Below are 15,701 nucleotides of genomic sequence, written 5' to 3'. Positions count from 1 at the left end.
CCGTGCGAACACTGAAAACATGTCAGTTTCACTCGCTTCGCTACGTCATCTTGTGTTCGCCTTCCGCGCGAGTTTGTTCGACGGATTTTTGTTGTCGGCAACCTTGCGGCGACCTAAATTTCCGTTCCGTATGGAGGTCGGCGAGTGAAGTATGAATCAACCTTAAATAATGTTTGCGTCCCATTACCTTAAATCTTCTGTAATAAGCATAATTATAGGTTTTGGAAATATTCAACACTCATTGCAACATTAAAACCTATGGGTCGAATTTACAACACCTGTTTACGTCTTACACGCGTGTAACTACATTTGTTTTTAAAAATACCAAAGTGTTTATTCAACTTTAAGGCATCCAGCCCACAATACATCTGTTTTATTCAGTTGCATACATATGTTTTATTCAGTTGCATACATCTGTTTTATTCAGTTGCATACATGGCATACATGACATACATAAAAATTTAAATGATATATATAAACATGGTGTACATTCCAGTTTCAATACAGTATATAAACAAGTACGTGTAGCACTTGTCCACTTCGTTTCCTCCGTTACAAACATGGCAGATATTCCAGTTTAGTATTAAAACTATTTTACACACAAAAAGAGAGCTGAAATCCGATAAAAAAAATCTCTCTGTATATGCAAGCATGACATACATTATGGTATCCATACTGTATATCGACGTACTAATATGTCACTATATATACACACATGTATAACTAGATACACAAATACATTTCTCTTTTCATACATCCTATATTAATACTAATACTGCAGAATTTCGCTACGTATGTCTATTGCGTTCTCAATGAATATAGCAAGATTTTTCATGGTTAAGTATTCTTTAGACTGAAAAAGTGCACAATATTCTAAAATAGAGGATTTTTAACACAACAGTTTGGTCAAAAACGTCTTCTTAAGTCACTTATAACAGGGCATACAAGGATGAAATGAAATTCATCTAGTATAAAACCAGTATCGCAAATCCGACATATTCTGTCTTCTCTCACAATGCCAAACCTCCGTCGTTTTTCTACTTCTAAGTTATGTGTAGAACAACGCAAGATTGTTAATGCATGTCTTATGGCATACATTATAATAATATCTTTCACAACCAAATTCTCTTTTTATATTACAAAAGAATTCACTTTTTTTATTTAGATATAGTTTCATGCCAGTTTTGCACGTAAACATCTTTCAACCTCTGTTTTAAAGATAGTATAAAACAGTTTCATGTCCTACCCCTTAAAACATCCATGCATGACCAAAGCCCAATTTGTGCAACAATTCTTTAACATATGTACACCAGTTTTTCTTCCCATTCTGGTCCATTTGAAATAACATATTATAACACTGTTTTGATAATCTATTATTGTCCATCTTTTGTACCCTTCAGAAAATATTGAATTGGTTTGCACATATAATAAACGCTGGCATATGTTACAATAGTATACACTTGTATGTGTACCAGTACAAAATACATTTATTAAAGGATGTTTTAAATGATTGTATTTTGTCCATAATAATTTACTTGATGACTTAGAAAGACCTATCTTTATTTATAATTTAAGATGGTTTTCATTTTTCAACATGGCCGTCAATATTCCTATTGAAATAACAGTTCCTTAAAATTCGAAAATAATCTAAAATTTGGTATTCTTGCAACAATTTATTTTTGTTGTAATATACTCTCAGTACCATCCTAGACAATATATCAAAAAGGTAATTTGATGTAAGCAGGGGAAATTACTAATTTGCATAATTAAATATGGCCGCCACATGGCATATTTTACAATTTAGTGAACATATGTATGTGTGCTGAAACGAGATATATTTAGTAAATGTTATTTTAAATTCATTGTATTTTGTCTGAAATAACCTACATAATGACTTAGAAAGACCTCCATTAATTTATATCTTATGATGGCTTTCATTTTTAAAGATGGCTGCCTACATTGGCATTGAAATAACAATTCCGTCATAGTGATCTGAGATATCGGTAATCTATTTCATTTGTGTTTAAAACATAAGTAAAGCAGTATGTCACATTGTTGATTATTGAGTTCCACATATAACATGGTCTTAAGTTGATCAATTAGCCTATCTTCTGAAGACAAACATGAAATTTGTGTTCCCAATTCATTTCTATTCCATCCATGTGGACCATTTTGTCACAGTCTGTTTTGCAAGTGCTCCAGTATGCATTTGAAATTACACATCGATGATGGGGCGAAACCTATTTGCCCTGAAATGGGTTTCTCCATTTTCGCATAATGACTATCTGTAGCATAAAATAACACAAATATGGAGAATCCAATCACCAAGTTACCCTACCTTACACTCTGAATTATTCAGCAAATTATTAGTTTCATACATATATAGGAAAAGGCAATTAATCCACCTGAAGCCTACTCGAAGAATTCAACAGATCAGAACAATTTGCTTCCTCCAAAACCAATTTTTAAAATCAAATTATTTTCCCTAGTCAAGTAGACTCAATACCACCTGCTTGACAAATATGAGAATTGTCGTTTATAGATGGACCTGATCCGTAAACAGTGTTTATGTGTAATATTACACATTTCACATTCCTGGGGTTCTGCCACATCATACCCTCCTCCAACAAACCAAATCTGAATGACAATAACAGTTTCAAAATGATATCGCACAACGCATTAGTTCAGATGTTTAGGCAAGGTTGTGACAGTTCCCACGATTGCCACTTTCCAGGACAAGACACCCTTCCTACAATGTCTTTAGGAAAACTGCAGACAACAGAATAATAGATATTTAGAAATTTGTAATGGCATGCTCTAGTGAATCACTGTTAAAACAGTGATGATATCAGATGCTTGCAAAAAGTGAGCATACCATTCAACACAAGTGGCACCCAGTATGAGCAGAGCCAATAGTCAGTTGTTTTTATTAAACAATGAAACTTCTGTAGAAGATGTTTAAAAATCATGAAGTGATACATGTATGTACATTCAGAATGGGATATGCACACAGACATCAGCTTATTAGCCACAGATCAGTTATTTTCCCATTTAGTTGAAAATCTAGAAATGTAGTCTGGTATTTGTAGTGGAAACTATTATACTGAAGTTGACAGGGGAATGCATATAGTTTGCACACGTGTAACTTGCTGACATTGAAAACGATTTTTGTGGTAATTCCAGTCAATGCAAATGTAATATTTTTATTGTAAAATGGGTGTGCGCCGGCCAGGTTTAGTGGGTGTGTTTGTTTAAACCAATATCCTGGAAAGAGCTGTCCTTTTTAGGATATGTTGTCCCCAGGCAGGCAAAGACCACATAAAAACCTCATGAGCCTACTGATATTATTAAAAGTGATATAGCCACTAATGCTATATAGAAACATAGCCTGTAGTGTAAATAATTGTGATCTGTGCCCTGATATGTCCTCTACATGTCTACCATGAACTGTTTTGAAAGTTTTCAGGAGTCCTTGATCATTATAACTTTGATGAAACAACTTCTGTACAAGAATAATATGACATAGTGAAACTGGCATACATTGAGCTTTCCCTAAGATACAAATGTACCTCAGAAATTGTGATATGTAAATTCCAAAAGGTGAAACAGAAGACAAATTCCTTCTGGAAAGCTGAAGTCATCCATTTTGTCCTATAACATAGACTGGATGCCAACGTCGGTTTGAATGTCCATGTATATACTAAGGTATATATCAGATTTGATACATTCAGTGGTTTCTTTTCCCATTTGCAAATTTATCACTTATGTCATAAACCTTTTTTGAGTTTTTGATCTTATAGCCCATCGACCCTGTTTATTTCCTTTAATATATACATGTGTACTATACTCTAAAAATAGTCAAATGTTCACATGTATCATAATCTGAAAGCAGTCAAAAGGACTTTGGATATGGCCATACTGCTACCATGAAGCAGTCATGTGCATTGAATATAGGTAGACTGCCACCCACGAGGATGATGTATCCTTCTTGACTGGTTAAACCTGCAAAAGACAGAACTCTGTGGGTATATTTATAGACAGTTCTGGTGGCATACATTTGTAATATCTTCACACATTTTCGTCCTGTGCCAATTAAAGGATCAGCTTTAAAGGGACATCACTGAGTTTGCCGCATTGTGAGATGTTTACGACTAATAAAATATTTCTACGATTAAACTTACATATTAAATATATTTTTTTGTTTAGAATACCAGTGTTTATATATTCAATGTGTTTCTGGTCGTTTTAATATTTGTAAGAAGCCCAAACTAGATTTTGTCTTCAAATAATTTCGTACGTATCAAAAAAAAAAAAAGTTTATGAAATAAAATGAAATATAACCTAGCACAAATATTAGAAAGATCAAAAACACGTTTAATATACAACCACTAATATGTTATGCAGAAATATATATTTGATATGTAATTACAATCGTTAAAACGTCTCTGTGAATCGATAACATCTTAACAATTGCAGCAAACTCAGGAATGTCCCTTTAAGAACAAAGGGAGTAATGTAATGTTGAATTATATGGTTGATGACAGGTATTCAAGTAAATATGTTTATCATTTTCAGTCATGCTTACTCTCATTCTAATTCTTGGTTCGTCTATTGTAGTGTTGTGTTAATGGCCAATCATTGAATTTACATTTTATCCACAAGATGGTTTATAGGATTATGTCATAATTTTTCAACAGTAAAGAGGTAAATTCGTCTTTCGATATTACACATGACCTAGTTCACATTGTTCATACAAGTTGCATGCTGACAAAATAGTGAAATATCATGATAACCTATATTGGAAAAATCATATTTTAGAGTACAAAATGTAGTAAAGACGTCTATGCTCTTTATATGTGTCATTTTTCATCCTGTGCGATCAACAGGACACATACATTGATATTATAAACAGGGTGTTTGATCTAAAAGACAAAACGTGGCCGCCATTTTGAATAAATTAAAATTCCGGTCTTAAAAAGTGGTCGTAAAAGCAAATTCCACCAGGTTCGTGTTTATTGATCAAATATTTCATAAAAATGACAGGGCATAATTATCTAATGTAGAACAAAATATTTATTTGCCCAAGCTTTTCATCAGTGAGACATCTTAAGTCAATACAATCCAAAGCTAACGATGGGCTTAATATATCATTTATGTCACTTTTGTAACTAAATAATTAGTTTATATTTACAGGCTTTCTTTGGCAATATTAGTAACACTAACAAAAGTACATTGTTTGTATATATTTACATTTATGTGCGATCATGCAAACATAACTCTAGAATATAGCATTTTGAAAGTGCTTGAACACCGTGAACACAGATTCCTGTTTTATCAGGTCGTAACATATCTCATGTAAATGGCGAATCCTCCCCCCCCCCCCCCCCAAAAAAAAAAAAAGAAAGGAAAAAAAAGAAAAGAAGACCTCAACCCAACAACAAAAAAAACCCCAACAAAATAACAACACCCTCCAAAAAAAACAAAACATACTACAACAAAAACCAAAATAAATAACAACAAAAACAACAACAAACAAACAAAAACCAAACAAACAAAACCAACAACTTGTAAGTACACCGTCACTGAAGATATAGGGCTGAATTTACATTTACTATGCTTAAACACCTGCGCTAAGAAAAAACAGACTTCGTAAATTAGGTCCATAGTGTTTATATTTCAAAGCAAAAGTTAATAAATAACTTTGACAGGAAGCCGCCATTATGCACCTTTAAGACTGCAGGTTCGATAATACAAGTTTAAATTCTAGCGATTTAAATTTCCAGTTCAGGACTTTACCCTGTAATATAGTGATGGGCCATAGAATCGAATCCATTTAAAGAGCCAGTTTGGCGAGAAATAGCCCAATGGTCCCACGGACGAGAATCGACCCCAGACCGACCGCGCATCAGGCTAGCTCTTTACCACTGGCTACGTCCCACCCTTCCTCTCTGGACACCTGAGTTTGATTAGGTGTACTAAAATGATGATGATGATGATGATGATGATGATGATACAGTTTTCAATTTGTTTCCTTCAGCTGACATCGCATATATCCATGTCTCCGAACAGAGTATCACAGAAAGCAGAGGCTGTCGTCTTCCAAGAAGAGTCGGTGTGTCCGTACGTCTGGACAACGAAACTGTGTCTCTCGAACTGACCCGAAACGATGACGTCGATTCCAATGCTCCACTGTTTGTGTTCAGAGAGGTCGGGACGGAGAAGAGGAAAACGGTCGTCAAGGAACTGCTGATTGATAACCAGGTCTGATAGTTCAACATTGTGAAATGGTTACAATTGAGAGGTTATTAATATAAAATGTATATGAAAATTACTTTTTATTAAATATATAGAATTCAGGAGCCAATTTCACTAAACATCTTAAGCTACGTTTTGCATGTAAACGTAAATCTACGATTGAAGAGCATTTCACAAAGAAGTGTAAACGTAAGATACGAGTAAAGTTAGACGTAAATCTAAGAATGCCCTCGACCACAACTAGTCGCACACGTAAATTGCTACATCCACTTCGATAATTCATAAAATTGTAACACTTTTGGGTTTTTTTGTAAAGTGTTTAACAAATTAACTCCCTTTATTAATACAGCGATAGTCAGTTTTGTTACCCGTGTCATTTGATCCACTCAGGGCGGGATTTAGCTTAGTCGGTTGAGTGCTCGCTTGAGGTGCCAGCGTCACAGGATCGAACCACCTCGGTGGATCCATTCAACTGATTTGTTTTTCTTCTGGTTCCAACCAGTGCATCACAGCTGGTCAAAGGCCGTGGTATGTGCTTTCCTGTCTGTGGGAAAGCGGATATAAAAGATCCCTTGCTGCATTAGGAAACAAATGTAGCGGGTTTCCTCAAACAACTACTTGTCATAATTACTAAATGTTTGACATCGAATAGCCGATGAATGATAAATCAATCTGTTTTAGTGGTGTCGTTAAACAAAAACTTTCCTGTTTTTTTAATCCACTCAATTTTTTAAAAAAAATTTCAAATAGGCTGATAGCGTTCTATTAAGACGGGTCTGCATATTTTTTATATATGCAAATATATTTTCCCCCAGTACCTGTTTCCTGTACCAGCTCCCATTAAACTGTAAACTGTCCTGAAAACGCGTCTCTTCTTGTCTTCATTACGAATATTTCAGACCTCGGCTCATTTGCCTTGCACAAACTCAGCTTGCTCCTATTACAATTCTTTGACACCCCTCTCCCCTTTACAAATGTCTAGATCCGCCCCTGCTATCAAATGTATTATTTTAAAACATATATTTGACGCACTGTACCATGTTTTACTTTCATCTTTTTTAAAATTCAACATCATATTTTCTCTACAATTTAGAAATAAAAGATATATCCATGCACAAATGACTGCCTGGTCAACTGACTATTATTTTGATTGGGATGAAAGTTGTCTAGACCAAAAAACAACAACAACAACAAAAAACAAACCAAAATACACCCGAACAATGGCGTAGCGTGGGCACCAGGGCGGTTGCCCTGAGCGCAAAATTCTGGACTGGTGGAAGGGACTCGAAGAGTGCTAACGGTCCACTGGTTACACAAATAATAAACTCGTTTATGACCTGGGAAAATTTTAGTTGTGGATCCTCGGGGTAGACATGACATTTAAAAAAAATTAATTAATGCAGACGCTTTTTGCAGTATATCTACTACTTTGTTGGAAAACACGAATTGAAATCACCATAATTTTTAAAAACTTTTTTTAAAGTGCATATCGACCAGTAGGAACCAGAGGGGGCCTGGGGGTACGTCCTCCCCCCCCCCCCCCCACACACACACCCTACTTGTGAGACTTTTTTTTATCACATTATTTTTTACCATTGTAACCCAAAATCTGATATAGAGTTTCTACCCGATCCATCAGTGCCCCCGCCCCCTCCACACACACACACTCCCAAAGCAAATATAGGGAATTGACCCATAATATAGTGTTTTTAGCTATATAGGTTAACATTGTCGCCTATAGGAGTTTATTTGGTACAGTACAACCGTGTGTTGGTATACCGGAAACGGTGGTTTCCAAACTTGATAAAGTTTATTCGTTCTTTCTTTTAAAAGTTATGTTTGTTTTGTTTAACGACAGTATTAGAGCACATTGATTTATTAATAATCGGCTTTAGATGTCAAATTTCAGCTAAATGAGCTGCAAAAGAAAACAGACGTAGATTTACGTGCAAAGTAAGTTAGTAGTATTTCTACGACCGGCTTCGTGAAATGGAGTAAACGTACACGTAGAGGTAGACGTATGACAGGTGTAAGTTTTACACGTAAACGTAAATTTACGATGTTTAGTGAAATAGGCCCCAGATTCCACTAATATATATTGGGCCTACTCTCTCTCCTAAAAATAATGTATTGTGAAATTAATTCGATTGCTGAAACAATCGTGTGTCTGTTTATCACGACGGCGTAATATACTGTAACTATAGGAAGAGATAAAGGTTGTCAATATAATAAACGAGTATATGCTTGAGGTAAATTAAAACGAAAATACATGTACATGTATATGTATCTATTTTCACAGATGATCTTGTAGATTTGAATCATACATACATATACATATATACATACATACACACACGCACACACACACACACATACATACACATATACATACCCGGTACATACATACACACATACATACACACATATACATACAATCATACATACATACATACTTGCACACATACATAGATCAATACATACATACACACATACATACATACAGTCAACCTCGACATACAATAGATATTCATACATCAATACATACTAGCCAGTGCCAGGTCTGCCCACAGTTTCATGCACGTAAGCGGGATCGACCTCGTAGATTGTAGGCCCCATGCATATGGTTGAGTTAAAGAACTTCCTTTTTATGGAAGCTTCGATAGCTCAGAGCGTATCGTGGTTAGTCTTGCAATTTGCGGGCGAATCGGTGCCACAGGTTCGAGTCCCAGCGACGGCATGGGACAATTTGTGAGGCCAGAAAGGATTTAATTATCCCCTGTGCTAGTGCGTTAATATCTATGTATGTAACAGTCAACCTCGACATACATACAATATATAGATATTCATACATCAATACATACTAGCCAGTGCCAGGTCTGCCCACTGTTTCATGCACATAAGCGGGATCGACCGTGTAGATTGTAGGCCCCATGCATATGGTTGAGTTAAAGAACTTCCTTTTTATGGAAGCTTCGATAGCTCAGAGCGTATCGTGGTTAGTCTTGCAATTTGCGGGCGAATCGGTGCCACAGGTTCGAGTCCCATCAACGGCATGGGACAATTTGTGAGGCCAGAAAGGATTTAATTATCCCCTGTGCCAGTGCGTTAATATCTATGTATGTAACAGTCAACCTCGACATATATACAATATATAGATATTCATACATCAATACATACATACATACATACATACACACACACACACACACATACATACACACATACACGCACACACACATACACATAGACACATACATACAAGGATGACTATAGCTATCTGTGGGAAAGTAAATATAAAAGATCCCTTGCTGTAAATGGAAAAATGTAGCGGGGTTCTTCTGATGACTACGAGTCAGAATTACCCAATGTTTGACATCCAATAGCCAATGATTAATTAATCAATGTGCTCTAGTAGTGTCGTTAAACAAAACAAACTTCTTTACTTCGATAGCTGAAAAGTGGCAAGTCTGTAAGTTGCAGGCGATTTGGTGTCACAGGTTCGAGTCACAGCATCGGATGAAACAATTTAATTATCCCCTTGCAACAGTGCGTTAATACATGTATCTATGTATGTAATAGTTAAACACGACATAATACAATAATATAATAATACAATATATTGATATTTATACATCAATACACACATAAAAACAGACACACAGACAGACAGACATACATACACATGCATACACCTCTATTCTGCCATCCTTCCATAATATATAGACATAAACATACACGCACGCCGTATAGGTACAAGCTCCCAACTATTTATGCATCCGTCCATCTGCCCCTGCACCAGTCAAAGTATGCACACAGACACACACACATTTTACTTTAATCTCACTATTTTAGTTTTTCCACATGTCAGAAGTGAATACATTAAATAACAGAAATGTTGTTTTTTATGCTGGTTTTTGACAAACATGTTTTAGTAAGATATCTTGTTGTTTGTTTCAGCGTGAAGCCCAGTTTCAAGACGAGTCACGTGATGCGGCGATGACCGTGTCTTGTTTCGGTGAAGACAACAACCGACATCTTCAGTTGGTATGTTGTTGTTGTTGTTGTTGTCAACAATTCAGTTTCTGAACAAATTCTGTTAAACATATTCAACTGCTGTAGTTATTATCTGGTTTTCTGTCTGAAGTTGTGCCCCTGGCTATCCAGGGATAGGACCCGGGAGAGACATGTCTGAAACCGTAGTGGTATGTGGGCATGTTAAAATAATTCAAAGTTAAAGTTGTTATCTGCGGATGGTAATGTTAGACACCGTCTGGTGAGAGAAACATTGACAATCGATTGGAACTTCATCGATCATCGGTTACAATCCGTTTTCCCACCGATCAACTTTCAGAATCGATCAGAATATATACACGTGTGTGTGTTATGCAGATGCAGTGAGAGAACATTTATGGTACCCAGGCAAACAGTGAACAAAATGACGGGGTGTTAAAACAAATATTCTTGTTTTTCTAGAGAGGGATTTTATCTTTACACGGCAAGGAGTATACGCTGGAACCCAAATCACGTGACCGTAGAGGGACACCACGTGATGAAGAAGAATACATTGTTGAAAATCAGCCGGTTGTTCCTATCGGAGATGATTACGTAGAAGCACGTATGTTTTGTTTTCGTTCAAAATAAACTAAAAATGTACTCCTCAGGAATATTACTTTGTTTTATATATTTTCTCATTTTATTATTCTATATTGTATAATAATAGCAATTTAAAAAATCAGTAATTACCACCTGCTTGGTTGTTCCTCAGGTTATAATTTAAGACAGCATATCTTAGGTTTGTATCACCCAGCAAAATATCATGGTGTTAAATTATATTTTAAGAACCAAAGGCAACATTGGCTTGTTTGTTTCTACATCCGCATGCGTAATTTGTGTAAATATTAACAAATTATAATAATTCCCAAAACATCTACATTGCAGCTCCATTTGAAGAAATTATTTCAAATACTGTTACAAAGTCCGACTATGAAGACATACTTCTGTTAAATCCTTCCACACATGCACGGCAGAAACGAGAGACAACAGAGTACTATATCGATGTCCTAACTGTTATTGACTACTCAATTTACCAAAGGTAAGTACCGTGCACGTGCTTAGAATTTATGACGCTCGTCTGTTACACCGCTATCGAACTGAGCCAAATAACCACAATATCAAAACGTAGTAACCTGATGGGTTTTTTTTTATCATGCAACCCCTTTCAAGTTATATTTTTGTAATATGTTTCAGTCAAAAGTGGTATAAAAACTATTAATTTGATCGTGTAGAAACTACTTCCGGAAGTCGGAAAGTAGCAGGTTCCCAGAAACATCTTAGGAATGGCATAGCCAGCCTAAAAGTTATGTGTTTCCAGATTTTAAATTAAATACGTTGCTTCTACTTCAAAGTCTGTTGTGTCACATTATATTTTGTATCTTTTTCTGTGAAAATAAACTCAGGTTTATGTGTGACCTGAAGAAGATATATGTTTATCACTGGCTGCTAGTGACTGTGACACCAGACGCTGTTCCCAATGTAAACATTCTTTGCAGGAAGCTACTTGCTTTTTTGTTTAATTCAAAACACTGTAAATGCTATATTTATATATGCAGTTCAACAATTATTGTTGTAAATGGATGTTTGAAAAAATTAGAGAACGATTTACCTGAAAATTGAGCAAACATCCGTTATGCGCATAACTCATTTCCTAGTGACATGATAACACTTCGAATTATCAGGTAAAGATTATCAGGTCAATAGGAAGCATGCTAAAAATCAATTCCTACCCGTGGGACAAAATGTTGTCTGTTTTTTTGTGAGGGCCGAGCTTTATTTTGTAAAATGTACTCTATAGTTTGTTTGTGTTTCTGTGTGTATTTTTTCAGTACCTTTCTGTGTTGTGTTCTGTTATATTCCATACTGTTTTATCCCAATTGCTAACTATAGACTTAACATTCCAATACCCGTACTTTAATTAGTCACCAAATAGCTAAAGTTTAAAATGTGCTGTTAACCAAATATGTCTTTCCTTTCTTTATGGGGTGGGGGGGGGGGGGGGGGGGGGGGGGGGGGGGGGGAGAGAGTTTAGTAATGCTAGGTTCAGACTATCACCTGTCACGAGGAAGTTGGCCGACTCGACACTTGCATTGTAATTGTCCCCCATAACCAACTTAGAGAGCTGCGCTCAAAGTAACAACTAATCGGTCGTAAGTGTTAGTTTTGACGAGAATCGAGTTGCAAGACCGTTCAGACTGTCAACTGTTACGACACAGTTGGCCAACTCGACGGTTGCGTTGTAATTCCCCCAACTCCTGACTTACGACGGGTATGATCAGATCAACAACTAATGGGTTATAAATGAGAATCGAGTTGTAAGAGCGCTCAGACTAGCAACTTGACAGTCGAGGAAGTCGTCAGAGTAGAAAGTTGGTAGTTTGACTCTAGCATTAGACAGGTGCGAACCAAATGGTAGAAATCACTTCAGAAGGTTTGGTTGTACATTAAATGTATATAATATTATATTTATTTTCAGACACTATAATCGCACAGATTCATCGTTAGCTGCGGACACAAGAAGAGTCCATGCACTTCAAGACATTCGGGAATATTTCGCCTACGTCATGAACGGGGTATTTTGAAATTAAGTAGCATGTCAATAAAAAAAATAAAAAATATATACTAAAACGTGAATTTTTAAGTGTGTGGTGTTTATTTAACACGATACAAGCATAACTGAAGCGAAAATCTATTTTACAAACAATTAAATATTTATAAAATGAATCCAAATGGTGTTACCCGTCATGTTTCCGATGTAACAAAATGTTTCAAAATACAATTAATTTTCTGCATATCACGATTAATTCTTTTAAAAACAACTTCTACTTTTATACAACGTATTAATGACATATCATGATATCAAATATCATGTTATATAATTAGCAGTTTTCTTGCAAATTAAGTGGGTACTTTAAATTAATAAAAAGAGTCACAACTCTAAACATGTTTGATAATTTGTAATGTAATTATTATATTTTTCAAATACATATTTAATTTAAACTGCATTTTAATAATTCAACATTAAATACTTCAATTTAACAAGATGATATTAATTTAATTAGAACTTTTCAATGGTATTATAGTAATAAAAATTTATTTGTATCAGTACGTAATAGGGCAAAAAAGTTTGTTTTGTTTAACGACACCACTAGAGCATATTGATATAGTAATCATCGGTTATTGGATGTCAAACATATGGTAATTTTGACACAGCCATAGAGAGAGAACCCGCTACATTTTTCAATTAGTAGTAAGGGATTTTTAATATGCACCATGCCACAGACAGAATAGCACATACCACGGCATTTGATATACCAGTTGTGGTACACTTGCTGGAACAAGAAATAGCCGAATGGGCTCAGTGACGGGGATCGATCCCAAATCGACCACGCATCAAGCGAGCGCTTTACCACACCACTACGTTCCTCCCCTAATAAGGAAGAGTTCTGATAAGGGACATGACAGTAATGGCATCACTTTCAGTAAATATTGTATTTTTGTAATTATTTTTTTAAATCTCTCATTTTTATTAAAGTAAAATTACAAAACGATAAAATTCCACATATAATAATACTTAATTATTTGAACCGCAAGCACACGCTTTATTGCTATTCAAATTTACTTTCAATTTATTATTATTATTATTATTATTATTATTTTGGTCTTTTTCACGGTCTACAAACTTCGATTTCCTTAGAATGTACTACAGTTTATTTTCATGTTTAAAGTGTTCATAATAAGCTGTAGTATGAACATTTGTAAGGAGGCATAAATCGTCCAGAAAATAATCGACTGGGTTACAGGTTTGTGTTGCTAAAGTAAGTCATGGAGTCTTTTTAATATCAGTCGTGGAGTTTCCATTGGATATAAGGAAGAAAAGAAAAGAAACAAGATAATAAACAAACGTTTTCATTATACAACTGTGTTTTCGGAATAGGATTTTGTGGATTACAGTTTTGCTTCTGTTTATTTCTAGTATATGGTGCTTCTGTTTATTTCTAGTATATGTTTCTTTTGTTTACTATTTTCTTTAATCTTCAGGTAAACCTTCGATACAAGAGTATAACTGGCTTGGATGAATGTCTGGTCATTAGACTGACAGGTTACGTCGTAGCAGAGGTGTGTATATGTGCAACACCAAAACCAGTCATGCTTTAACAGATCAGCACTTTATATTAATCAAACTATTCAGGTTGATCACAACTTTAATATGCAAATGTTTTCTCCCTTTTTTGTTTGTGCAAAACCACGGTAGTCAAAGACGCTTCCAATTGTGTCTAAAACTAGCAGCTTAACACCTAGTTGCTTTTTTCTTTAAGAGTTTGGGGTTGTAGTATTTACATATATTTATGCTGATTGAATCGTTCCACAGCCAGCTGTAGCCAACTATGTTACTATTGTCGTATATAGGATTCGATTTGATGACTTAGTATAAACCTACAGGTTAGAAACGGTCATTTATTTTCGAATTTTCTTTTCGGCGATTTAATAATGAAATGAACTATAACTAGGCAAATGATATGACTTGCAGGGTTCGACAGTAAGGATTGTCCGCCTGTCCGGGACAGGTAGAATTCACTGGGGACATGTGAATACCCCATGTCAGGTGCTTCAAAATCCGATGATATAGCTAATTTTTCGCATTTATTCAGCGTGAACACGATCTTGTTGATTCTGTCCCAATGTCGGAAGTTGATATTTCGGTAACTTCCAATACGCATGGGTTAAAATGCCATAACGCAACAGATCAATCGCGATACTTCTTATGGCAAGCCATGGCTTTATGCAGCGCGCTGTCATTGGTCAATTGCTGTCGTCTGCAGTACGTCGTCTGCTGGACTGGAAAAGGGCCAGGGACGGCGTATATTTACGTAAGTATTTTCTCACAAAACAAACCTCCTTAATCAATAAAAAACCATGCAGTGATTTCAGTAGAATTCGGAAGTAATTTGCAGAGCAGCAAATGTAAACGGCAAAAGATCTGCATACATCATACTTCCATCTGTATAAATAGTTGAATCAGCAAGATTGAAAGTAGACGGCAAAATAATTTAATTAGTGTAGCATAGACCGACAATTTCGCACCATAGATTATAAGTTGTCAGTACCGGCACCTATTGAAAACAATACCATGTCAACGCCCCCCCCCCCCCCCCCCCCCGCCATGGAATCGTGGGCTGGCGAAGTCAGAACCCGAATCCATGGTGGGCGTGCCTGAACCGTATGGATGTGGGTAATAATTAATACATGTTCCCTTCCCTTGACCAATAATATGTGACATCCAGTAAAAAACCCACATCAATTATAAAAAAAAATAATTCTCTCTTTTTTACACTTTCTGACGAAGCTAAACTTGCTATTTTTGCCATGATAATTAATATAACAACATTAAT

General features: G+C 35.7%; 1 protein-coding gene across 1 annotated transcript in view; it reads left to right on the top strand.

Moving 5' to 3' along the window:
- LOC121381739 (zinc metalloproteinase-disintegrin-like MTP4) overlaps positions 1–15,701 on the top strand; it is a 71,724-nt gene that overhangs the window by 9,774 nt on the left and 46,249 nt on the right. The window contains exons 2-7 of the mRNA XM_041511086.1: positions 6,038–6,261; positions 10,213–10,299; positions 10,729–10,870; positions 11,194–11,347; positions 12,785–12,881; positions 14,350–14,427. Of these exons, the coding sequence (XP_041367020.1) occupies positions 6,038–6,261; positions 10,213–10,299; positions 10,729–10,870; positions 11,194–11,347; positions 12,785–12,881; positions 14,350–14,427 (782 nt within the window). The remainder of the gene's footprint in view (positions 1–6,037; positions 6,262–10,212; positions 10,300–10,728; positions 10,871–11,193; positions 11,348–12,784; positions 12,882–14,349; positions 14,428–15,701) is intronic.

This window comes from Gigantopelta aegis, chromosome 9 (assembly GCF_016097555.1).
Source record: "Gigantopelta aegis isolate Gae_Host chromosome 9, Gae_host_genome, whole genome shotgun sequence".
Classification (NCBI taxonomy): domain Eukaryota; kingdom Metazoa; phylum Mollusca; class Gastropoda; order Neomphalida; family Peltospiridae; genus Gigantopelta; species Gigantopelta aegis.
The sequence above is the reverse complement of the archived record's forward strand: the minus strand, read 5'-3'. Positions and strand labels throughout refer to the sequence as shown.